Source organism: Cydia amplana, chromosome 10 (assembly GCF_948474715.1).
Source record: "Cydia amplana chromosome 10, ilCydAmpl1.1, whole genome shotgun sequence".
Taxonomy (NCBI): domain Eukaryota; kingdom Metazoa; phylum Arthropoda; class Insecta; order Lepidoptera; family Tortricidae; genus Cydia; species Cydia amplana.
Window position 1 is genome coordinate 9,324,931 of NC_086078.1, and position 26,592 is coordinate 9,351,522.

Here is a 26,592-nt window from a genome sequence, read left to right on the forward strand (position 1 = left end):
GAGAATATTTAGGTAAACATACTACACATTTAATGTTTTGATACGATCTTTAATTTTTTAAAGTAAATGTATTTCTCTTTTCTTTTTTGTTTTATATATTGGTTTTAATTTCTTTGTTGAGTTTTAATATGTACCTACCTATTAAATTTTACTCACCTTACTCCAAACCGTAACTTTGTAGCTTAATGTTGCTTATGAAAATTTGGTTTTTATTTATTATTTTTAACTTATTATTTATATATATCTAAATGAACCATCTATAATGTAATCTCAATTTACCTAGTGTAAAAAATCGTACTGAATTCGTAGTAAAATATTTCCATCTAGTTATGTTTGTATCTACTCTCCCTTACTCTGTGAAAACTTGTTCAAAACGGGGACGGGGCAGGGGTGCGATACAATAGGAGATAGCAATTTGATATTCAGGCCACATTTTTAATAAGCACCGACACTCGGCCCAGCGTAATGGCCCAGTTGGGCCCACTGTTAAATAGCTTTTTGTTATGCCATTACCGGCCATTTTTTGAGGGTCAAGTGGCTAGTCTAGTGCTTACCATATTGAGGTTCTTTCCGTCAGAAACTGCATTTATACTTATATGTTACACATTTTCATTATTTCGGTAAAATAGAGTATCCCACTCAGGCTGGGAAATTAATCGCTTGAACTTAGAATATGCTGCGCGAGAACAAATGAGAATTTTACTTATTGTCGTTATCCGTGGTGGAGCAGATAATAAGTACCTAGTCATATCTTCATAAAATTTAAACTGAATATAAATACTATCTCGCCCTTTCCTCCTTTTTTAACGGCCTAATTTTAACATTTTGAACGGTCTGAATGCAAGTTTATTTATCATTCCTTAATTTATAAATAGTTTCGTTTATATTCAAATAATAACAAATATCAACAAAGTGGATACATGCTGCAGTATTTTATTGACTTATTTATCAATTAACGGCATAAAGAAATACAGAACTCAATCAACATGGCATGAATATCACGAGGGGTCACTTGTTTCGTAACGAGCTATTGTTACGCATCTGTTACGCTCGAGTGCTTTTTTATGTTTTTTCACTACGTTTTATAGATATTCGCATAACACAACTGGGGCATAATGACACTGGGGTCGTAGCTTACTATAATATTTACTGTCACATTGTTTATAGTATTATTTAAAATAAAAAATAAAATAAAATAAATTATTGACAAAAAACAAGTTACAAGGTAAGTGTTGAAGTTCCTGACTTCTGAGCTAGGTCTACCTGTGTTACAGAAGTCAGTGTCCTCTCCCAGACAATAGAAACTTTATAAGGAACATCAAATCTTATTTATGCTTTTGCCACTGCGCCAGGTAACGTACGGTTTCACGTATGTATGTATCTAATAACATAATAACATATTAAATGCATCAAGTTAAGTACCTATACTAATGACCAATGTAGTTTTATTTATATTAATAATATAAAAAAAACACTTCTTATATAAATGGGTAGGAGAACTCTAGTAATTAGTGATTAATTAGTTCATGACTACAGAATATGTTTATAGTGAAAAGAGATTGAAAGCTTATTAAAGATTACTGTTAAGTACTACTATTTTATGTCTTATTAAGAGAAAAATAATACCTACCTACACACACACTACACTACATTACACTAAGCTTGTCTTAGCCTAACCAAATCCCATCTGAACAAAGACAATACAACTTAGGCTGAACTTAGCACAACTTAACGGAACATCGTATCACTTAATTAGTATTGCGGTAGTAACTTGTTTAACTTAGTAGACCTAATTAGAGCGTCTTGTACTTGTCTAGTAGGCGGCTAAGTTTGGAGCGATCTGGGAATCATGGGAGAGGGATTATAATCAGAATGCATTTCAAAGTATATGTATATGCATTTATGTATTTACTCGTGACTCTTTTATCCAAGAAATACTAAATAGGTACTTATTAGATTTGTTATATTTAAATTTGTGGTTTAAATTAAAATACGACTGGATTCATAATCAGTAAAGAATATTATGTAGGTACCTACGTAATAATGGGAGTACCTTAATGTATAGCCTAAATAAGTTTTAGGTACTTACTAACATTATGTCTCTGAAGCCACAAAAACAAATCAGAAGCAAGCATCGTTCACAAAATATTAATTACTTTGATAGGTGAGACGCTAAGTTTAAAGTAATTCGCGGGTAATATCCGGCCTCCGACTAGTTGTAATTAATTAATTCGTCCGTTCTCGTCTTGTTAAGATTTCGCTATTTAACCTTGATTACAAGAGGTGCTGTTTCACAGCCAGAAATTATAATTTAATTTTACAAGCAGAAACGTCTGCGACCGATGCTATAAAGCGTAGAATATGAACTCACGGCCTCTGGAGTTCAAGTCTCACCCAAGACAGTAATTTTTCCACTTTTAAATTTATTCTAAGCAGAAATTATAAGTTCAGTAAGTTGTTCTAAAAAGTATGCAAACTTTTATCACCCACTGAGACAAACCCAGACGCAAGGGTTACGTTGTTTTACATATATGTATTACTAGCGACCCGCCCCGGCTTCGCACGGGTTAACATATTATACATAAACCTTCCTCTTGAATCACTCCATCTATTAAAAAAAAACCGCATCAAAATCCGTTGCGTAGTTATAAAGATCTAAGCATACAGACAGACAGACAGACAGACAGGAAAGCGACTTTGTTTTATACTATGTAGTGATTATGAGATTATACGTTTAGTCTCCGCAAGTCTACGTAATAAAATCAGTATCACCGTATTTTAACTGGTATTACCTATGCCAATTTCAGTTAGTATAATTTATTTATTATTGATTTAATCTTCCTTGCAAAAAAGAAAACCTTACAGTACAAAAAGCGGACTTAATGCCACGAGGCATTCTCTACCAGTCAATGTTATCCTTTAGGCAAAGCAGAGAGAACTTGAAACTGGGTCAAATTTAGTTTGGAGGATTTGATAAGAGACAGACATACAGACAGGACAGAGAAAAAATATTTTCCATGCCATGATATTTAATCCTTGATTTCACGGTTGGCTACGGCTACGATTGAGCTACCTCCTGTTTTCCAGTGTTTTTCTAATGAAAGGAGTAAAATAGTAGTTTATGTGACTGAGGGCCTACCGCGAACCAGGTTCGACGTGTTGCCTCTCTGTCGCACTTGTGAATTCGTACGTAAGTGTGACAGGGAGGCAACACGTCGAACGTGGTTCGCGGTAGGCCCTCTGCTACATAATGAGAGGCATTAAAATACGAGTGTGGGTTTAAGAAACGAACGTCAGTGAGTTTCTTAAAAGGATCACACGAGTATTTTAATGCCTAATTATGTACAGTTACATACACACTACTTTATCTAAACACATACTTAAAACTAACTAAAAGATAAACTGTACGTCAAATGGCGGTGAATGAAAACTTTTTTCACGCATGTCACACATCCGTAGTTTTTTTAATTCCTAGACAAAAGAATGAAGTCCCTATTCTCATGTCACTTGAGATCAAATATCGTGCGGTTTATATTAAAAAAACATACTAAATTGACGTTTCGTATCGATAACTGTTTTAATATCTATGGATACTAGAATAGAGACCCACTTGAGTTTTGACTGCTGTTCCAAATTTAAACTCATAACCTTACAAAAATCTATAACGTTACCTTTGTACTCGTACATTAAAGTACAAATTTTCCTACTACCACAGATAAGGAAGTTCTTATACGGTACGGTATATGGGAACTGTTTACTAGCTCGCACCAAAAGGGTTATTCAACGACTGCAAAATGCCTGCGCACGCTTTTGCTTCCCAATACCACCTCGGTCACACATAAGCCCATACCTGAGTACTAATAAACTCTTAAACATGAATAATCGACGCATTCTACATTTTGCCACGCTCCTCTTTGGTGTCTGTAACAGTAAAAGGCCGGTGTACTTATTTGAGAAATTGACCATCTATCAACATATCAGACGTGGTATCAGACTACTTTGCCCAAGACACAGAACCGCTGCATTCCGTGGCAGCTTTCGTTATGCTGCCACGAAGTGCTGGAATAATATTCCGCCACCAATTCGACAGAGCAGTACCATTGGTTCCTTTAAATCGAAACTAAAAGCGTACCTAATGGACCAACAAAGTTTTGCTGCCTGAACTCTTATATTTAAAAATACAGATTATTGCCTATATTGTACTTTAGTTACTCACCAGTTAGGTTATGTATATTTATATATAATATAATTTTGATATATATTTATTTATAATAGTATTAAATATTATTTGTTCCCGTCGTCCACAACGTGTCCTGCACTGCATGCTGTCCCGCACACTCCGCTGGCTCCACAGAAAACCAGCGCCGTTGGCCACGCTAGTCGTGCCAGCTGCATTGCTGAGTGGAGACCATTTCGGCTTCACATCTTTATACTATATCCGCTGATTTGTTTATCTTTGCCTTGTATCTGCAATGTGTTTTGTTTGTATTGATGTGTTGTCTGAATAAATGATTTCTATTCTATTCTATTCTATTCTATTCTATTCTATTCTATTCTTATAGTAAAATTGGTTGTAATAAAGCTTGTCATTTCCTACGGTTTCTGAACGCATTATAGAGCACTAAAAATTACATGTGTGTAGATAAACAATTTTTCGCCACTCGTTTCGAATTTCCTACTTTTCACACTTGTATCGTAATGTACTATTAAGCTTTATTTTCCGTGCATTTCATGACTTCAATTAAATGAAAGAATAACTACTACCTACTTACCTATTGTTTTCCAATGTTGTTAACTCTAAAATCGCCTAGTGTGTTCGTGTATCCATCTCAGAAACTAGCGGAAGTTATTAGTTATGGAGGGACTTCCGGCCTGCTCCTTCGTACCTGATGTTTAATGCACAGACCTTAGGCATCCTTACTTAAGATCGAGGAAGTTACTTAGACGAATTATTGAATGTGCGAATACGTACGACTTTGCGTAGTTGTTTGCCCGTAACTTAATCTGCGTAGTAAGTACCTACTCGTTTGTTAAATTGTACTCGCATACTAACTGTTAGTACGTTGTGTATATTTAGGTACGTTGTTAACGAAAACGTTTTAAAATATACATGCCATAGGGGACATAATTCTCTACCATAGGTACTCTGGGACCTGTATATGGAGGTCATACTGAACAAGTTTTAAAACTAGTATTCCGAAACACCTTCGTGAAAACTAGCTTTAACTGGGATTTTTTCAGTTAAACTTAGTTTTCGCCAAGAGCCTTGGTGAAAACTAGTTTTCACTAATTAATCATAATTAATGAACAAACATCTTTGCACATAATATTATTTCCCACAACACAAGCTTTCTTGAGCTTACCGTGGGGCTTAGTCAATTTGTGTAATAATGTCCTATAATATTAATTGTGTAAAATTTCTCAAAACACTAAGCGAACCCCATCTAACGGTTTCAAGCAACTTTATTGTGCGATGTTATACTCGTATAGGTAGCTAAATTTATTTTAAGCCCATGGCGCTCTCCAAAACGTAAATGGTTGAAGAAAAATCCGATAGGTGGCGCTATGAAGCTTGTACATTGTTAGGCGGCCATTGGCTTAGCGTGAGTGGTATTCCACCTATCCAATGTCTTAGTCCAATGTGTATTTGCGTCTCACATTTTGCTTAATGAGAGACTGAGACGCAATGACATTGGACACAGAAGTTGGACAGGTGGAATACCATCCTTACCTTTGCCTACGTAATAATTACTTGTTTCCAAGCTTGTATTAAGATACATGTGAGTGTTAAATAAAAACAGTAGAGGTCGCTGAGCATACATTTGAAATAAATAGAGTCTGTATGTGATTTGTATTGGGCCCCATACATTCCACGACTCTTCTCTTTCCGCACAGACTCTATCATACGAGGTACTTAAAACCTCAAGCTTTTGTATATTAACGTAACAATTTCCTATTACTTATTTTCGCCACATGTGATATTTAATAACAAAGATTGAGACTACATACATCATTTTCACATTTATTCTGAGGTTGTGCAATAAAGAGGATTTGTATTGTATTGAGACTACATTAGTGGCGTCGATAATCTCAATGGCGATTAGCCTTGATGTCCAGACGTTCCTAGACCAGACTAAACAGTTTGTTCACAAACATTCAGTCAATGATTAACGGTCTAGTTATGTCGTGGACGTCCTCAAACGCGTCGGGTTCAAAATAGCTCATAAGCGGGTCGCGCGCACGTGCTCTGCCGGCGCAGACGTGTGTATGTTTCCATTAAACAGCACAAAATTTACACAACTCTTTACTAAACATTACCTTGAAAACACAAAAAAAGCCAGCCTTTTCGTTGTTTCAAATTTTTTAATTGATAATAAACTCAATGTGTCTCTAAAGTGATAATTATGAATGATTTTAGTGTGTGATTGTGAAGTTTTTAAAATGTGTATAATAATTCGTGTATATGTGTGGTTCCTGTTATTACTGTTGCATAGAGGAGATACAGCGACCGTAAAAATTGGTTAGTTATTTTTGTTGGTATACTACAAGTAAGGCGCTTGAAGACATTAAGATTGTGTTATCACATATTTTTTTGCTACACGGGAAGCAATAATTTAATTTTCGCTGGCATCACACGACGACACTTAATATTCAAATATGACCCAGGTGAAATTTGATGACTATTAGATCCTTTCTTAGACTATTAGATACTATTGTTGTGATGTTGTCGAAACGGTTTATAGATAAACTCGCAAGAAATGCCGTAATGGCGTTATTTCCTTGGCTATCACATATGCTCGATGCTTTTTAGCGATAAGACCGCCTGTTGTTCACCTCTGCTTGTGTTTCTGTTTTCTTTTATTGAGGTATGTATAATTGAGTGTTTGTATATTTGTATGCTCGCTAAGTAAACAAATATTGGTATACCTACCAATATCTAAGTTCAAAATACAGATTAAAGGCAAAGTGTTTTAACCGATTTAGCGTAGACTGTTTAGACGCAGTAAGACGTCTAATTATTATACTCTTTGAGTTCTTAGACAGTTGTTTACTCCACAATGATATGTCGCATTTTTTAAGCCGCATTTTAATATGTAAGATTATACATACGTATTGCACAATTACACATAAGCAACAACAATGTTCAGTACTCACTTAAGTATCCATAGGTATTCTGATCTCCCGTAAAAACTTCGCCAGTAGTTTCTACATTATAGTGTTAGTATTATATTATGCATTATGCAGGGATCAATGTATGTAATATGGCGGGTGTTATGGTTATGAAATAATTATAATAATATTTATAATTCTCGTCTATTAAAATATTCGTTTTCAAAGATGCGAATTTTAAGGTGGTTTCTCGTATTTTTTGCAGGAGTGGTAGCTCCGACACCACAGGATGGTTACCTTCTGGCGGCGGCAGCAGAAGCTGCTCTCGCCAAGCTGAAAGATTTCATGTCTGAAACGAAGAAGGAAGAGACTCACATTCTGTCTGAACAAGAACCTGTTGAAGAATTTAAGTGGGAAGTCACGGTGGCTTCTGTTGAGCCCAATGAACCAGCTTCCATGCCCGATCAAGTCTGTGCTCAGGTATATCGTATTTTCTTAATTTTGATATACAGTCACAAGAAAAAAGAATACTTACAATATATACATAAACAATTAGGTTGTGTAAATATATTTTTGGCGCTTTGTGCGTGTACCTAAATATTTTAGACCTTGTTTGTAACCAGTTAATAATGGTTGTGCTCAAAATTATGCAAAATTTGCAACTGGAAAAGAATAAAGATGAGGAATTTCTACAGGAAAAAGTGGTTAGAGTTAGACCAAGATAAGTCTGCGACGATTTTAATAGCAATAATAGCACAAATAGTGAAGAAGAAACCATGAAGTTTTGACAGCGTTTAATACAATTTTATTAGATTTCTCCATTCTGCTATTACATAATATTATACAAATCAGTACCAAACGCGTGTACTACGTTAACTACGTATGTACGGTCGAAAGTATTAATTTATGACCCATTTCGTACCTTGTCACAGTGACAATCAATATGAAAGTCGCTAGAAACCTCAAACTATTGTCACTGTGACAAGGTACAAAATGGGTGATAAATTAATACTTTCGACTGTACCTACGTATTAACTTAAGTCATGTTTTAACTTTTCAGGTAGCCAGCGGCGTGTCAGCCATCGTGGCATACGGCAAGCCTGACGAGATCGAGCTGACGGCCGAAGCCGCGGCGCGCAGCGGCGTCCCCCTGCTGCTGGTCGCGCCGGCCGCGCTGACCGTGCCACCGCAGACCTTACAACAGTGGGAAGCTGTGCATATGTATCCGCATAGCAGTATTTTGATGAAGGTAGAAATTTTCATTAAATTTAACTCCAATCACTGGATTGCCAATAATAATGTCCGCTAAGTATAAAAAAACAGGTATTTTTTAAATCTTTAACAAGGGTTATGTGATACCTACCTTAACTAGAGTTAAAAACTGTAGCGTCTGTAAACAATAACTGTGGATTTCAGATGTGCGCTACACTTTGTCAAGCGAAGGGTTGGCTCAGCGCGATCCTTTTGCACGACGGTGCAGTGGGGGCCCAGCTGGTGCAGGGTATTGCCGACCAGGGCGCCCAGACGGAGGTGCTGGCACGACGGCTACCAGAAGAGGACGACCAGGATGGTCTTAGGAACTTATTGGTCATACTTAAGAAGGCAGAACATACTAAATTCATAGTGTGGTGTGACGAAAAATGTTGCGACAGAGTGCTCGCCCAGGCGCAAAAAGTTGGATTGTTGTCTGAGAGGCATGCCTATATCCTACTTGCGCTGGACTTACATACGATCGATTTGGAGCCGTACAGTCATGGTGATGCTAATATTACAGGTCAGTATGATAATAATAAGTTAATAACTGTCGAGAACATGACCTCCTTATGCACAGAAATATGTACCTATCCAATTGTGCATGTGCTGTTACCGTCAAAAACATGTGTTTCAGCACGAATGAAATCTTAACATCCACATATTTAATATTACATGGTGGTGGGTGGTCCAAAAATATGTAGATTTTTTTTTTCATGTCTTATAATATAATAAATGTCATAATTAAATCTACAATTGTCTTCAAAATATTCTCTTCTAGCTTCGATTCACAAACGCAAACACACAGAAAAATAACCCCAAAACAGCTAACAAGATTAAGTGGTGAACATATTCACTACCTAAATATATCTCTCGGATATGTTCCAGGACTTCAGTTATTTGATCACACTGGAGAAGATGTCATCATGGATAAATGGCATGAAAAATATATATCGCGATTCAAAGATGCGATTAATGAGGAAGAGATGGAAAAGGTACCTACCCATATTTAAACTATTTATTATTTTATTTTCCATTGACTGAAACTATTCTGAATCAATGTCAGCAATATTTGTGTTTTCTTTTCAATAACTAGGTTTATAAAACCCAAAATAAACGAGACCTCCATTTCATTGCGTACGTTTTAAGTCTGACTAAAATATTGTATTTCTATTATTTCAGATAGATCAGATACGCAACGCAGCCCCGACCTCGCTTATTCTCACATACGACGTAGTTTATGAAGCGGCTCAAAGGTTGAGAAATTTCGATATACAACTAGACTCCAGCGAGGAATGCCAGCCTTACAACTATCATATTTACGCCGACACTCTCATCAATCACCTTCGTTCGGTAAGCAATAATTAATTAACTTTTTTTTTACTAAAGACTAAAGTAAACTTACCTACTCGTTTGAAAATATTTATTCTCATAAAAATGCTAGTTGTTTATGATAATTGTAGATCCTCCTTAATACTGAAATTATGAATAGCTTTGACAAATAACGTGGTCTGTCTGTTGCAGTTTTCCTTTGCTAGCCGTGGACCGTTTTCGATTAAATTTGGAATGATGTACAAAGGATAGACATACTTAAGCCGGTTTATATTTTAAATTGAGGAAATATTACCTAGACCAAATCCCATACCTACCTACCAAGACGCGGGAAAAGCAGCAGCTTCGTAAAGCTAACTCAAGTTCGCGTTAAAGAATTTTCATCTTATAAACCTTTGAGAGGTTCTTAATAATAAGTCTTTGTTCGACTTAAATTATACAATTTTGATTTATGGAGGTAAAACTGAAACTGGATAAATTTCGCCTTTATCGGGGGTCCACTGGTTCGAGTAATCGACGTTCCCCAGTATAAAATTAACAATGCTCTACAGGCCGAATGGGACGGCCTAGCAGGCCAGCGGCACGCCGGCTGGCTACGGGTTGGCGAGCTGACGCGGGGCGGGCGACTCGAGTTCATCGGGATGTGGGACGTCAACGAAGTAAAATGGGACCGTCGTACTACCACCGTTGCAACGCGTGCGCCCGGCGTCATGACCAACCAAACCTTCAATATACTCATCGCTATTGTACGTATTGCTGAGTAACGAAAGAAAGCCTTACCATAGATAAATAAGTATATTATTGTTTCTCTATGGCCTTACTGACTTACCAGATAATTCGTACAAAGAGAATTTGAAATATAAACGGTAGACCCTTTAATGACATTATATGTGTACAAAACGCGAGAGTTTAAAGTGTTATACTTATAACAGTTACTATAGTTTACGAGATCTTCTGGAGGTCTATTCAGATATATTAGTATTTTTTTTATTATCCATGACATATTGATAAGAAGAAATTATTATCTGAATTGACCCCCTTTTCCCAATTTGCGAATGACTTACAATCTGCTTACAACGTTAAGACTTTTGATTATCTATACCAAGATCTCGCAAGAAGTTCTTAATGGATTTTTATTGTTACGAGACTTTCTCTGAGAAATAGATAATGAGAGTCTGAATGAAAATCTGTCACCAAAATATGGACTAGGAGACTTTAATCTTAATATAAATACCTTAAGTACCTAAGTACTTTTTTCCGTGTGTCGTATATTATCAAAGATGACTGTATTGTTCCAGATCAAACCGTACGTGATGATGAAAGACTCCACGGAGAGGCTTAGTGACAATGACCGTTACGAAGGTAGGTAAACATATTATAAATTAGGTAGTATTATAAATAGGTATATTTACAGACTAGCTGTTGCCCGCGACTTCGTACGCGTGGATTTGTATATTGGTGGTTATAAATTCTACATTAGCTTAGAACATTATGCAGCAAAAGATAGCAGTAGGGACGGTTAATCATTTGTTAATTATTATACAACGCATGAGATTTGTCTTTCACAATCTGGCTACGAAGTTTCAAGCCCCTAACTGAATAAAATGGTTCTCGATAATCTCGATATAATCTCTCTCAAACCCCAGAAGATTTTCAAGTCCACTATTTAATAAAACCTACTACCTAACTACCTATTTACGAAGTTTGAAGTTCCTAGCTTTAAATAAAATTTGAACCCTCTACCAACTCTCAACCCCTGTTTAAACTTTTAGGGGATGAATTTTTAAAAACGCTGAAATTACTTTTCTTGTATTGTAATATTTGTAATAATATGCCTTTATACAATGATTCAAGTCCCGCACTCCGATAAATATTTGGGTTCCATACAAATTTTCGACCCCCTTCACCACCTTGGGGGATGAATTATCAAAAACTCTGAAATTAGTTTTCTTTTCTCTTAATAAAATACCTTTTTACGAAGCTTCAAGTTCCTAGCTTTAAATAAAATTATAACCTATACAATCTTTCAACCCCTTTTTAACCCTGTTATGGGATGAATTTTTAAAAACGCTGAAATAAGTTTTCTTGTGTTCTAATACTATGGCTTTATACAGATTTAAGTCTCGCACTCTCAAAAATATTTGATCTCCATACAAACTTTCAACCCCTTTTTCACCTCCTCGGGGGATGAATTTTTAAAAACGCTGAAAAGGTTTTTTTGTTTTTTAATAAAATACCTTTTTACGAAGTTTCAAGTTCCTAGCTTTAAATAAAATTTGAACCCTATACAAACTTTCAACCCCTTTTGGACCCTTATAGGGTATTAATTTTTAAAAAACGCTGAAATTACTTTTCTCGTATTCTAATAATATGTCATTATACAAAGATTCAAGTCCCGTACTTACAAAAAATATTGACCTCCATACAAATTTTCAACCCCTTTTTCACCACCTTAAATGTTGAATTTTGAAAAACGCTAACAATAGTTTTCTTCTCTTTTAATGAAATAACTTTTTACGAAGTTACAAATTCGTAGGTTAAAATAAAATATAAACCCTATACAATCTTTCAACCCCTTTTTAACCCTTTTAAGGGATGAATTTTTGAAAACGCTGAAATTACTTTTCTTGAGAATTAATAATATGGCTTTATACAAAGATTCAAGTCCCGCAATCTAAAAAATATTTGATCTCCGTACAAACTTTCAACCCCTTTTTCACCAACTCGGGGGATGAATTTTTAAAAACACTGAAATTTGTTTTGTTGTTTTTTTAATTTAATACCTTTTTGCGAAGTTTCAAGGTCTTAGCTTACAATAAAATTTGCACCCCAAGACAAAGTTTCATCCCCTTTTTTACCCCCTTAGGGGTTGAATTTCCTAAAACGTCGCAATTCCTTTTTTTTTTGCAATCGGCTATTATGCCTTTCTAAAAAGTTTCAACGCATTTGTAATGGATTCAAACTTTCAACCCCTTTTTAACCCTGTTAGGGGATGAATTTTTAAAAACACTGAAATTACTTTTCCTGTCTTATAATAATATACCCATATACAAAGTTTAAAGTCACACACTCACAAAAATATTTGATCTCCATACAAACTTTCAACCCCTTTTTCACCACCTTGGGGGATGAATTTTCGAAAACGCTGAAATTAGTTTTCTTATTTTTTAATATAATACATTTTTACAGAGTTTCAAATTCCCAGCTTAAAATAAATCTTGAACCCCATACAACCTTTCATCCCCTTTTTAACCCTTTTAAGGGATGAATTTTTAAAAACGCTGAAATTACTTTTCTTGAGTTTTAATATTATTGCTTTATACAAAGACTGAAGTCCCGCACTCTCAATAATATTTGATCTCCGTACAAACTTTCAACCCCTTTTTCACCACCTCGGGGGATGAATTTTTAAAAACGCTGAAATTAGTTTTCTTTTTTTTTTAATTTAATACCTTTTTGCAAAGTTTCAAGGTCCTAGCTTAAAATAAAATTTGCACCCCAAGACAAAGTTTCATACCCTTTTTAACCCCTAAGGGTTGAATTTTCTAAAACGTCGCAATTACTTTTTTTTGTAATCGGCTATTATGCCTTTCTAAGAAGTTTCAAAGCATTTGTAATGGATTCAAACTTTCAACCCCTTTTTAACCCTGTTAGGGGATGAATTTTCAAAAACGCTGAAATTACTTTTCCTGTCTTACAATAATATACCCATATACAAAGTTTAAAGTCACACACTCACAAAAATATTTGATCTCCATACAAACTTTCAACCCCTTTTTCACCACCTTGGGGGATGAATTTTCGAAAACGCTGAAATTAGTTTTCTTATTTTTTAATATAATACATTTTTACAGAGTTTCAAATTCCTAGCTTAAAATAAATCTTGAACCCCATACAACCTTTCATCCCCTTTTTAACCCTTTTAAGGGATAAATTTTTAAAAACGCTGAAATTACTTTTCTTGAGTTTTAATATTATTGCTTTATACAAAGACTCAAGTCCCGCACTCTCAATAATATTTGATCTCCGTACAAACTTTCAACCCCTTTTTCACCACGTCGGGGGATGAATTTTTAAAAACGCTGAAATTAGTTTTCTTGTTTTTTAATTTAATACCTTTTTGCAAAGTTTCAAGGTCCTAGCTTAAAATAAAATTTGCACCCCAAGACAAAGTTTCATCCCCTTTTTTACCCCCTTAGGGGTTGAATTTCCTAAAACGTCGCAATTACTTTTTTTGTAATCGGCTATTATGCCTTTCTAAGAAGTTTCAAAGCATTTGTAATGGATTCAAACTTTCAACCCCTTTTTAACCCTGTTAGGGGATGAATTTTCAAAAACGCTGAAATTACTTTTCCTGTCTTGTAATAATATACCCATATACAAAGTTTAAAGTCACACACTCACAAAAATATTTGATCTCCATACAAACTTTCAACCCTTTTTTCACCACCTTGGGGGATGAATTTTCGAAAACGCTGAAATTAGTTTTCTTATTTTTTAATATAATATATTTTTACAAAGTTTCAAATTCCTAGCTTAAAATAAATCTTGAACCCCATACAACCTTTCATCCCCTTTTTAACCCCCTTAGGGGTTGAATTTTTCAAAATCGCTTCTTATCTCTTGTACACTTTACAAATGCAACCTAGTGTGCAAATTTCAACTTTCTAGCTTTTGTAGTTTCGGCTCTGCGTTGATGAATCAGTCAGTCAGTCAGTCAGTCAGTCAGTCAGTCAGTCAGGACACTTGCATTTATATATATAGATGTAGTTTATTACGTCTGTACATGTAGCAATTGTCGGGTTAGGTATGGCTGCAACGTCATTGATACCGAAGAAATGTTGGATGGGTTTGAATTTGTGCCGTGTCCCACGGATACACATGCTGATGGCTCGGATTATTGAAATCATAATTTTGGATCTTAGCCAACCCATTACTACACTAAGGGATCTGTCCCAACGGTCAGCGATGGCTTCACCGAGATGTTTGATGAAGGTGGACATTTACGGAGCGAAGACTTTCAATGTTTTTGTTGTTGCTCATTCTGTTTTTTTTTTATAAGTTTACATTTTTGATAATTAAACGTGATTAAATATTGTTTATTAATTAGGTATGTCTTATTCTTATTCCTGCAGCCTGCAGTTTTCGCAATAGAAGAATAAATAATAAATAAAAGAATAGATAATAGCTGTGTTTAATGACTTGTAGCTTGTGAAAATGTGATGAGAATAATTTAAATTAACAATACAATTTAAAACCAAGCTTCAAAATAATATTCACTGTTTATCGTACAGGGTTTTGTATAGAACTAATCGAGAAACTGGCGGAACAACTAAAGTTCAACTACACGTTCATTGAGCACGACAGCAACTACACCAAGATGTTGTTAGCCCTCAATCAACCAAATGTAAGTAAATCCATAGCAGCCTTTGTCAACCTCTGAAAGTAAGTTTCATCAACAGCTAAAGTTTAAATATTGCCTTATCATAAAACTCACACTTTTGTGGCATTACTTCAATAACGTCAAAGAGCTGGAAAGGGTGTCTCGCACATTATGAAGTAGTTCTGGTTTTCAAAAGTGGAGGTTTGACAGTTCATTTACCACAAAACATACAGCGAATTCTAGGTCGGCTTTCAACCTCAGGGGCAGATTTCTTCTTAGTCGAATACTCTTGTTAGACTAGTCGTGGTCATTGAGGTCGCTGTATGTGTACGGCCTATTTTATTTGTTCCCGCCGTCTTCTCTATAATTCTTCGGTTATATCAACCTTTCACGTTACAGATGGACTTCGCCATTACTGATCTGACTATAACGGCAGAACGTGAACGGCAAGTGGACTTCACCACCCCGTTCATGAACCTGGGCATCAGCATAGTTTACAAGAAACCTAGAGCGCTGGACCCAAAGCTCTTCGCTTTCATGTTGCCCTTTTCCACAGGTGTGAGTACTTGAAAATAATGTTCCTGACTAAAATCTAAAATTTGATGTACACTTTAATTGCAGATATTCCTTTATAGGTATGCAAAATAGTCTTCGACATTTTTCTAATGTGGTAAACTTTGGAAATAATGTTCCTGACTAAAATCTAAAATTTGATGTACACTTTAATTGCAGATATTCCTTTATAGGTATGCAAAATAGTCTTCGACATTTTTCTAATGTGGTAAACTTTACTTTCGTCCGTCAGTAAGTATAGTTTGTAGCTTTCTAGTAGAGCTCGAAAGCTTATCCTATTGTCTATTGTTCAGTAAAACCGCACGTGCTACTTACCTGCAAAAAAGGGTCCTAATTATTCTATTTGGCACCTGAGCGCGGGCTAGTCCAACGCTCAAAAAACCAGTGTAGGTGCGCTCTCCGATAACGCGCCTTTGTTACGCATCTCGATGACACATTTTAGACTGGTTCTGTAGCGTTCGACTCGCCGGCACTCAGTAACCGAAGTACCGATTTATTATGCAGGTGGTTGTGGCACGTGGCACGAGCGGTTTTTCTTAACAATAGACAATAGGATTAGCCTTCGGGGTCTATTAGAAAGCTACAAACTATACAACAGATACAATTATAGAGTAAACAGTTATTGGTTCTTTAATAAAACTTTTAAAGTTTCATGCCGCATATCTAAGAAAAAAAAAATAGAAAAAGCGAGAGACGAGAGAATCGGTACAAACGAGAGATCGAAGAGATACAGATCGAAGAACCCTATCCTAAGTACAAAAAAAATGTTCTAGGTGTGGTTCTGTCTCGGCGTGGCATACGTCGGTACCTCGTTAGTGTTGTTCGTGGTGGGGAGGTTATGTCCCGATGAGTGGCAGAATCCATACCCTTGCGTCGAGGAACCACAGGCACTGGAAAACCAATTTACACTCGCCAACGCTCTGTGGTTCAACTTGGGCGCCGTATTGCTGCAGGGATCGGAAATTGCTCCAACGTAAGATCATTTATTATTTATTATACATGGTGCCTGGAAGGTAAAGGATTTTAACCACATTCATGAGCTCAAAAGAATTGGTCAAAAGTTCTATTAGGTATTTCGTTCAAGATTAGTTTAGGGTCATTCCCTGAGGATATGTCTCGCTCTTAATTGCCGTAGCAACTCTTATCATACATTTTGTATGGGTCGCGGCAATTAGACCGTAGACATATTTTTTGAGAATGGCCTTAATGCTTTGTTAATTTAATTATATTGTAATACTTGTAATACCATAACTTAAATTTAACGAGACTGTAATAGTACATTACTGTCGAGGTTCGGAAGTAGCTACTTGCAGGCTGAGGATGCGTTTTAAACGGACGACCTTGGGAGTCCGTTTAATTGAATCCGAAGCCAGCAAGTAGCCTTCCAGCCGAGTCATATATAGTGCTTTTCTCAAAAATGGTGCAAGAAATAGAAATATTTTACAGAAGCAACGTTCTAATTTTCACAGAAAAAAGTAAAACCATTAAAAAGATTTGCTTGCCGCCTTAAAAAAAAGAAGTGTATTTTTCTGCTGAAAATACGCCAACGTATTTGAGACACCTACCTTGAGGTCTACCTAGCTTTATTTGACGTTCATAAGCGCATTGTAATTATGCCTACTTGAATAAACTATCTTTTATCTTATCTTATCTTATCACCTAAATAGTCGCGGTACCAACATTATAATAATAAGTGCTGATCACTGTTTGACTGTTTAATGGACTTATTATGCCTTCATTTGATATGGCCATATAAAGTTTTAAAAAGTTTGGAACTCGTTAAATAATGGAATTTGTATGCAACATTGCAGTCCCGAAATCGAAACTGCAATGTTTTTAACTTTTTAATTTTGTTAATGACCATAAACTACGCACTTCGCGACCTATTTTTTAACCGGCAACGTCGACTTTGCCGTCCATTTTTGAGAAAAGTTATTTTATTTATGAGATATTAAAACTAAGGTTGAAATTGTGATTGTAACAGGGCGTACGGATCGCGCGCCGTGGCCAGCGCATGGTGGCTGTTTGCCTTGGTCATAACCAGCTACTACACGGCAAACCTCGCGACTCTGCTCGCCAGGAAGAACAACAACGAGGACTTCACTAACATTAATGAACTGGCTAACAACGACAAAGGCATCACGTACGGCGCCAAAAAGGATGGCGCTACATACAAGTTCTTTAATGTAAATATACAGTAGTATCCGCTTATAATGACATCGAAGGGAAGTGACGAACACGTCATACTAAGCGGATGTCATATAAAGCATAACACTGATTTAAACTTTCACGATTTTTACACATTATTAAATTATACAACGGGACTTAATCGCGTATCTAAGTTTTAAGATTTACCTCCGACGTTTCGAGGACGGCGTTGTCCCCGTGGTCTCGGAGAAGACTGGCTTAAGTTGACATCAGCATCGTCTAACCCTCGAAACGTCGGAGGTAAATCTTAAAACTTAGATACGCGATTAAGTCCCGTTGTATAATTTAATAATATAAAGCATAGTTATACAACTTCTTATTTTTGTTAAGTTTTCCAAATTAATCTCAAATTCCTTTGTGAGAAATGAGTTGATGAGTTTATTAAGCGGATGTCATATAAAGCATAGTTATACAACTTCTTATTTTTGTTAAGTTTTCCAAATTAATCTCAAATTCCTTTGTGAGTGATGAGTTTTATTAAACTTATAACAAATATCAACTTGTCACTGAAAATCAAAACTAAAATACCTTACCCCCCCACGAAGCCACCAAACGTCCTTGTAGGGAAAGACGTAGTGACGGCCACGAAGACCAGCGAATGTGTCAGTATAACCGGACATAATTTCATGGAAATAGGATTTTTAGGTCATAGTAAGCGATGTGTCACTAAGCGAAGTCATCTTATCCGAATTTGTCACAAAGAATTTTATAGGAAAACCAAACTTCGCACAGTAATTACGTCATAGTAAGCGGTAGGTCAGTATAAGCCGAGTCATAATAAACGGATTCTACTGTATTGGTTTTGTGTTATTGTAAGCCAACTTAGCCAACCTACCGGTCTTTTCTCGATTATATTATAACCGAATCCGTAGCTTTTAAGAATAAATTTTCACATCTTAAGCGGTATTCTTATTTTAAAATTTAGTTTTGTTTATATAAAGTTTTGATATTCATGTGATACATACGATCGCGCTGATTTAATCTGAAGGTCGTGTCATGGTCGTATCGTAACAAAATCAGCACACCGCTCCTGTCTTAGTGTCCCATTTTCCTTCACTTTTTAATAAACCTACTTATATGTTTATCCTTTAATCCATTTCAGAATTCCCAAAACCCAATGTATAAGAAAATGTTCGAAAATATGGAAAAGTGGGAAATGCCCGATGATAATGGTAAAGGTATGGAAAGGTACGTATCAATATTAGTTACCTATTTATCACTACATAGTATAAAACAAAGTCGCTTCCCGCTGTCTGTCTGTCTGTATGCTTAGATCTTTAAAACTACGCAACGGATTTTGATGCGGTTTTTTTAATAGATAGAGTGACTCAAGAGGAAGGTTTATGTATAATTTGTTAACCCGTGCGAAGCCGGGGCGGGTCGCTAGTATCTTATAAGAAGAAATACAGGTAGGTTTTTATGTTCACAAAAGACTAAAAATAATTGTTATTACGCGTTAGTAGTCCCTAGTCAATGCTGGAAGAAATCTTAAAAGGATAACCTCGCTTTTATACGAATGTTAATTACAAGTAGTTTTTAAAGCCTTTTGGTTTGATTTGAGTGGTGATTTCATGTCCTTAAACTCTGCTGTGGCCAAAAAAGAAGCGGAATTAAAGAATTAAGTGTATATGTTGATAAAGATGCGTTCCCAAATCCAATATGCTATTAAAAACTAAACAGTATGCCTACTAACTTTTTTTATTTGTGTATGCAGGGCGAAGGACGAAAAAAATCCATTTGCGTTTTTCATGGAGTCTACTTCTATAGAATATTACGTTGAAAGAGATTGCAATATCACTCAGGTACCTAATTTTTTATAGTTTCGCCATAATTATTATGAGTAAAAGTTAAAGTGTTAAAGACGATTTGCATAATATTTTTGTCACTAGTGTTATTTTCTAAACAAAACCATAGAGAAATATAGTAAGACAAGAGTGCTCACTCCATACATCAGTTCAGACTATTAATTTCAGTGTCAACATCTAGCATCGAGTAGCGGAACTATCAGTACTGCTACTTGACAATAGATGTAGCACCGACCGGAAAGTCTTATGCTGTTGAGATAAGACTTTCCGGTCGGTGCTACATCTATTGTCAAGTAGCAGTACTGATAGTTCCGCTACTCGATGCTAGATGCTAATAGTCTTTTTGGTACTAAAACTGATGTATGGAGTGAGCACTCTATGTATTTATTTTCTCTATGACAAAACGTAAAATTTATTAAAACAAGTCACGAGCGCCAGTTTTAAGAACATCCTAACACAGTTTAATACATTTTTAATATGCAGATTGGTGGCTCATTAGACAGCAAAGGATACGGCATTGCAATGAAAAAAGGTAAGGGACGAACTTATTTCATTTAAGTATTTGTTGTTTTAATTTTAAGCAAAGTGTTGCTACTTCGATATACTTAACATATGAAATATAATAAATACCGAATCAAGTCTGATGGTCAGGTACCGTAAAATGTGCCCTTTGCTCCAAAATTACTCCTTAATTTGAAAATTATATATTTTTTTTAATTATTATATTGTTGTAGGTATAGGTATACATGGCGGGTTAAAGTAGACTGTTGAGTATGTATAGATTTATACTGGCAGGTTAGTTGTTATGAATGTTTATTTAAAAAATGTTTATTTGAATTCTATGTCAGACCGTCTACCGTCTAGCATGAGTTGCATTCTCGCGCGCGAGTCCATCCATGCTTGAAGCCGCGCAAGATGTATGGAGTCGAGCGTGAGACCGCAACTTATGCTCTTATGCTAGCAGGTCAGAGCCCGTACCATGAGTCATTGACAGTGTCAAAACTGACATAAACGCTTTCGAGAACGTAATTTACTTTCTATACATCTCGCTTGCACTAATATGCGAGTACGAGCGAGATGCATAGAAAGTAAATTACGTTCTCGATGACGTTTATTTCAGTGACAAACTGGTGGTATTGCTACAGGTGTCACTAATACTAATATAGACCATCACTAATACCATCTAATACAATGTTGTATTAAAATCCGCTCCACGATTGTTACACCATTTATGGTCCTAGCTAAATCGGTTGTTCTATACTTACGCTATGGAATGTCTAATTTAGCTAGAACCCTAAATGGCGTACCAATCACGGAGCGTGACTTTAAATAATGTTGTGTTTTAAAGACTGTTGAAGCGCTACCACCAGCGTTACCAGGGGAGGAAATGACAGATATTACGACTGATTACGGTACCTAATTAAAAACTGAATCGTAATTCTGTCATATCACAGTCCGTTCTCGAAATTAACTGGCAATTTGACAGTGATTCTGAATTATCCGACACATACATACAATAGTGAGTTGTCGATAATAGTTAAAACTTATTGTTTTATGAAAGTAATCGCCCTCATAAACTACCGACAAATATGATAACTTATGTCTCAAAATATTACATAAAATAGTTTTAAAAAGCGTGTTCTTAAATATTTCCAGAATCTCCGTACCGACAAGCCCTTAATCTGGCGCTGCTAAAACTTCAAGAGTCAGGTGAACTGCGCGCCATGAAGCATAAATGGTGGATAGAGATGCATGGAGGCGGCGCATGTAATGTAGGTTCCTAATCTACTGATATTAAATATCATATTATGTCCTATTTTATGTAGTAAAGGTAGAAAGAAGCTTGCTTATACCGGTAAAATGGAAAGCAAAATTTCTTATAGTAACACAGGCTTTAGGTTAGTTCTCGTTCATGTCGTCTCGGATATGGGTGAATGTGGTATCGATGCTTTCAGCGTAATGTCCTGAACACAAATATATGAGATGACAGGCGCGAAAGTGGTGGGGGTAGCTGCTGTGACGTCATAAAGCCGCCAGTACAAACTTTTAGAGTAGTAAATAAAATTTTACATCTGACTTAATGACATCTGGTTTTATTCGGTTTAACTTTACAAAACGCGTATCTCGACAAAGCCTCGACCTAATGTAGAAAATTGTCAACAAACAAATGAATTATTAGAATTTAAATACGTCACGTGTGACATGAACAGACAAGGAAAGCAAGATTAAATGTTATGTTTCTCGTTCTTCTTTCAATGGAACACTTTTACAGATTCTGTTCCTAAAAGGAGGTCATTGGTTAACACTAAACTCAAAACGCTATCTTAAAAAACTTGATGAGTCAATGACCTATCCCAGTAAAGTGAGGTATAGTGTGCGTGAAGTGCGTTTGTGTGTGAAATGGGGTAAATTGACAGAATCTGAAGATTTACCCATCGCTACCGTCGCCTTAAGTACAAAGGCAATCTTATCGTTTTAAGGGATCTCTTCCAGTAAACGTTTGAGCAATGGAGGGAGAGTTGGGGACGGTAGTCATCCAGTTGCCCGGAAGAGATCTCTTTAATTAATTGTTTTTGATATATCAAACAAATCAGTTCCTGACCAGCTGTCATGGTCGCATTTTTATCACCTGTCATGCTATGCGTCACTTTCGCTGGTGACAAATGATAAAGAGCCGGCCATCTTAGCCCTACTGCTTTGCTTTGCTCATCTTAACTTTCAACTTACAGGACGATGAGGGGTTTGAGAGCGAGAAACTGAAGATAAAGAACTTTATAGGTCTATTCGCGGTACTAGGAGTGGGGTGCGTGCTCGGCATCATCATCTCGCTAGTAGACCTGATGCTCGCAGCTCGCAAAAAGGACCGGGACCCTGATGCATCGTACTGGAAACGGCTTGCAGACGAATTGCGCTTCGTCTTCAACTTCCAGCTGTCTGAGAAGCCAGTACAGGGACCGCTGTTGCCTCCACCGCCACCTGAGCCAGAACGTGCTGAAGAGGTTCAGGAAGAACATGCGCAGGTAACATCTTGCATGTTCTATATTTAGTTCTTTACCTGACAATGCAATGCAATGCAAGGGCTGCTTCCTGCTTCTGCTTTCAGCTAAAAGAAAGTTAAGAAAATGTCTGTTTTCTATTGACCATTTATAAGATGCTGTGTATACGTGTACAAGTACATCAACGATTAAATATCATTAAAAATCAGTGACTAGGTACATATTATCTCTGACTTGGGCACTATGACCTATAAAATTTAAACGTACTTATAAGCTACCTAATAGTTGCACTTGTTTTCGTATATACCCTAATTAGGGTAAACTACCAGTAGCCATTTAGCCCACTGCTACTTGAAAATAAGGTTGTAGGGGCTAATCATTGGAGGGGCCAATTTATTATGTATTATGTTTACCATATTACCGCTTCAACAATGCTGACGCTTTACATGGATGCAATGAGCTATTAAATTAATCACGTTTAGTTAACAAAAGTACTAATAAACCTCTTTTGCTAAACCGAGGCTAATTTGCAGGAAGTAGAAGAAGAGCGAGACAACGAATCACGCATGCGCTCCATGTCGTTCCAATCGAACGCTCCAAGGCGCCGGCGGTCTTCACTTCATAATGCGAGCGTGCGACTCGCGCGGCACGCGCACCGCGACTCGCAGCGTAGTCGAGCTAGCCGGAGACACAACGGAGACGTCTAGCTAAGGAGACAGTGGGAGACAAGATCTTTAATTGTTTTAGGATTGTAAAATAGTTACAGTTAAGGCCTGTGCACACTGGCTGCGTGTGCGTAGACGTGCACGTGCACGTGCGCGTTGTAATATACAGATCCTTATGAGAGACGGCACACCGCTTGCGTGACGTGTGCGTGCGCAGCTCCAACATTTTACCGCACGCGCACGTGCACGTCTACGCACACACAGCCGGTGTGCACTGGCCTTTAGTTATTCTATAGTTTTAGTTCTATCAGTATATAGTATGTAATTTAAAAAAACGTAGTGTAGGTACAAGGTTTTTAAAGAACCGCTTACCATGCGGGCAGTATGCTTGTTTGCTACCGATGTAGTATAAAAAAGTTAAAGCTAGCGGTCATCTCACACGCCATCTGCACCGCCATAGCCGGAGATATGTAGTCGAGTCGAGGGGGTATGAACAATTAGAATCTGCTTCACCTGGTATAACTGAGCAAACTAAAGAGACTATGACCCCTATTATTCTTTTTTTTTAGGACCGAGCGTTATGGGGTTATTGTTATGGTTTATTGTTTTAGTTACCAAACTTTTATGTATTTGTACGAGTAGGAGGAGTTATTTCAACCCTACCCTAAAAAATATGTCAATAGGTGTCAGTTTCATTTTTCACTTCTGCCGGCACTCGCGGAGTGCAACCCGTTGTTTTTTTTATGTTTACATTACTTACTAGGTAAGATTTTAAACACGGGATTTTAAACAAAATCATATACATATAACTTGCTCTAGTTGCTAAGAGCAGGAAGAAATATAGTTTAGATTGGCCCTGGGGATCCGACCCTTTCCCCTCCCTTTTTGGGGGGTAGGCACGGTACGATCTCGTAGCTACTGGGCCAAATCAGCTTTGTTTGACCTTAGGAACAATCGTGCCAAGCGGCATCGCCTGAGTCAAAAGTGCATACTCACTGCACTCACTTAGCTTACGAGCTCAATTTCAAAAAAAATCTAAATTTTGAAAGCCTTTATCTCGGAAACTGTTCAATCTACAAAGATTAGTTCTAATCTCGGATTGCAGAAAATTTAGTCTTCTTTAAAAACGTTTAAGGAAGGTACTATCAAAAACTAGTCCTTTATGGTTATAATCGCCCAAATCTAAAAGAAAACCGAAATTTTCGCGGTTTTTTCGTTTTTAGACAAAGTTGCGTTCGGCGCTCGAGGTCACAAACCTGGATTATTAATTGGGCCAACATCATAAATAAGTCTGCAAAAAATCAGAACTACCGGATTTGACGCAAAAGAGCCACGTTACAAAATTCTACAATTTCACTGGATTATAAAGAGTTCGCTAAATTTTTATGTATGGAAAGTTTCATAGTAAAGCGCCGGGGCGCGCCGGCTGACGTTGATCAGTCTGTCAAATGTGGTTGGTGCAACTGGTCCTTAATGACATCGTGCATTTTAGTGGATAAATGCAACTATTTAATAAAATTTACTGTTAAAACACTGTGTTCTATTTCATCCCTCCTCCTTTGTTATAGTGACTGAATATAATTATGAATATGAAACAAGGTCTTCTAAAGATTAAGTGTGGAGACGCCACCATAAACATTAACGTCCTTTGAAATGACGTTAAGACTTAAAAGAGAATAGGGGACGACCGGTGCTCCATACAAACATACTCCCCATTTTCCTCTCGGCATATTGACATTATGGAAAATATTTTTACAGTACATATGGGGCTACTTTTCCGCACTAGTGCGTAAAATAGGACTTTTCGTGCGTATGTCGAAACTTTAAAGTGCCATATGTACTCTAAAACGTTGTTCGTTACACTTGCGAATAGGTAATTCGCAACTCGCACTCGTTTCGAATTTCCTCTTTTTCGCACTTGTATCGAAAATAACTATTACAGTACATATGGCCCTATTTTCCTATTTTCCCGCACTAGTGCGTAAAATAACACTTTTCGTGTGTATGTCACAAGTTTAAAGGGCCATATGTACTGTAAAACGTTGTACGATACACATGCGAATAAAGTCTATTTTTTTATTCGGTAGACTAAAATGACATTTCATAGTATGAAATGACACATGATGTTCATACTATGAAATGTCATTTTAGTCTACCGAATAAAAAATAGACTTTAGGTAATTCGCAACTCGTGTCGATTTTAACACGACCGAAGGAAATATTTTAATTTATCGCCACTCGTTTCGAATTTCCTCTTTTCCGCACTTGTATCGTAAATAATAGTTATTTGTCAAAAAACTTATTTATCCATTTGTAGTCTGCCTCTTTCGTGTTATAATTCATAAAAATATGAAATACACGTGATGACTTCCTTTTGCACACTTCAATAATCGCGTAAGGTAAGCGTCTAAGCGTTTATAGTTGGTCAAACCTGTCAGTAAATAAGAACTTAAAAAAACCATATTAGTCATCCTTTTCTTTTGGGTGCTAGTACTAGTGTAAGACAAAGATAGTATAATTCTCTCTGTCTATGTTTGAAATGAGACAGTCCTTTGACAAACTACTATAGTACTGTAATGCATTCTTACAGCCCCGTTTGTGCCAATGTGCGTGGTTAGAGTTGGGTTAGAGTCTAGCAATTGACGAACTCTACCAAAGACTACTTAGAAAAGTGTGTGTTTTTTTTCTATCTACTAGTAAACCAAAGACACCACATATAATATATAAAATCTTCGTACTCACCCGATGCGTCTTCATGACAGAATGTCATTAGATCATTGATAGGATGATAGGTTACTTTCACACCAATAGGCGATACATTTCTAAACTATTTTATTATAAAATGTTTAAATTATGTTCAGAGTATTGGCTATACTCAGCTTAGTAAATATACCGCTGGCAGTGTCGAAAGATATAAATAAGGAGGATCCAGAAACGTCTACAAGTAAAAATGAAGATATAGTGTTTCGTGTTGTTAATGGAATACCTGCAAATATAGGCGAAATCCCTTACCAGGTAGAGACTTTAAAAACAACATTTACTAAGATAATCTGCTCTTTTATTATGTACTTATATTTTATTCATAATTGTAATTAATAACACAATCCTGTATTGTTTATGAATTATGAATAAATACCTACTATGACTATGATAAGTTGAATAATCCCTTACATATTGCGGTTTTATAAAATAATACTTAACCCGGTAAGGGCATTTATTTGTGAGATGAACACAGATATTTGTTCCTGAGTCATGGGTGTTTTATTATA

General features: G+C 36.4%; 1 protein-coding gene across 1 annotated transcript; it reads left to right on the forward strand.

Annotated features, from left to right (window-relative positions):
* Window positions 1-6,395: 6,395 nt before the first annotated feature.
* On the forward strand, window positions 6,396-23,365 carry LOC134651624 (glutamate receptor ionotropic, kainate 2-like). The gene is made up of 18 exons (XM_063506724.1): window positions 6,396-6,520; window positions 7,376-7,590; window positions 8,171-8,359; window positions 8,527-8,884; window positions 9,250-9,356; window positions 9,544-9,714; window positions 10,245-10,439; window positions 10,992-11,055; window positions 14,988-15,100; window positions 15,476-15,634; window positions 16,423-16,622; window positions 17,634-17,835; window positions 18,960-19,045; window positions 19,572-19,659; window positions 20,146-20,194; window positions 21,319-21,434; window positions 22,392-22,682; window positions 23,192-23,365. The coding sequence occupies exons 1-18, from the start codon at window positions 6,409-6,411 to the stop codon at window positions 23,363-23,365; spliced, it is 2,889 nt and encodes a 962-aa protein (XP_063362794.1). The 5' UTR covers window positions 6,396-6,408.
* Window positions 23,366-26,592: the final 3,227 nt, after the last annotated feature.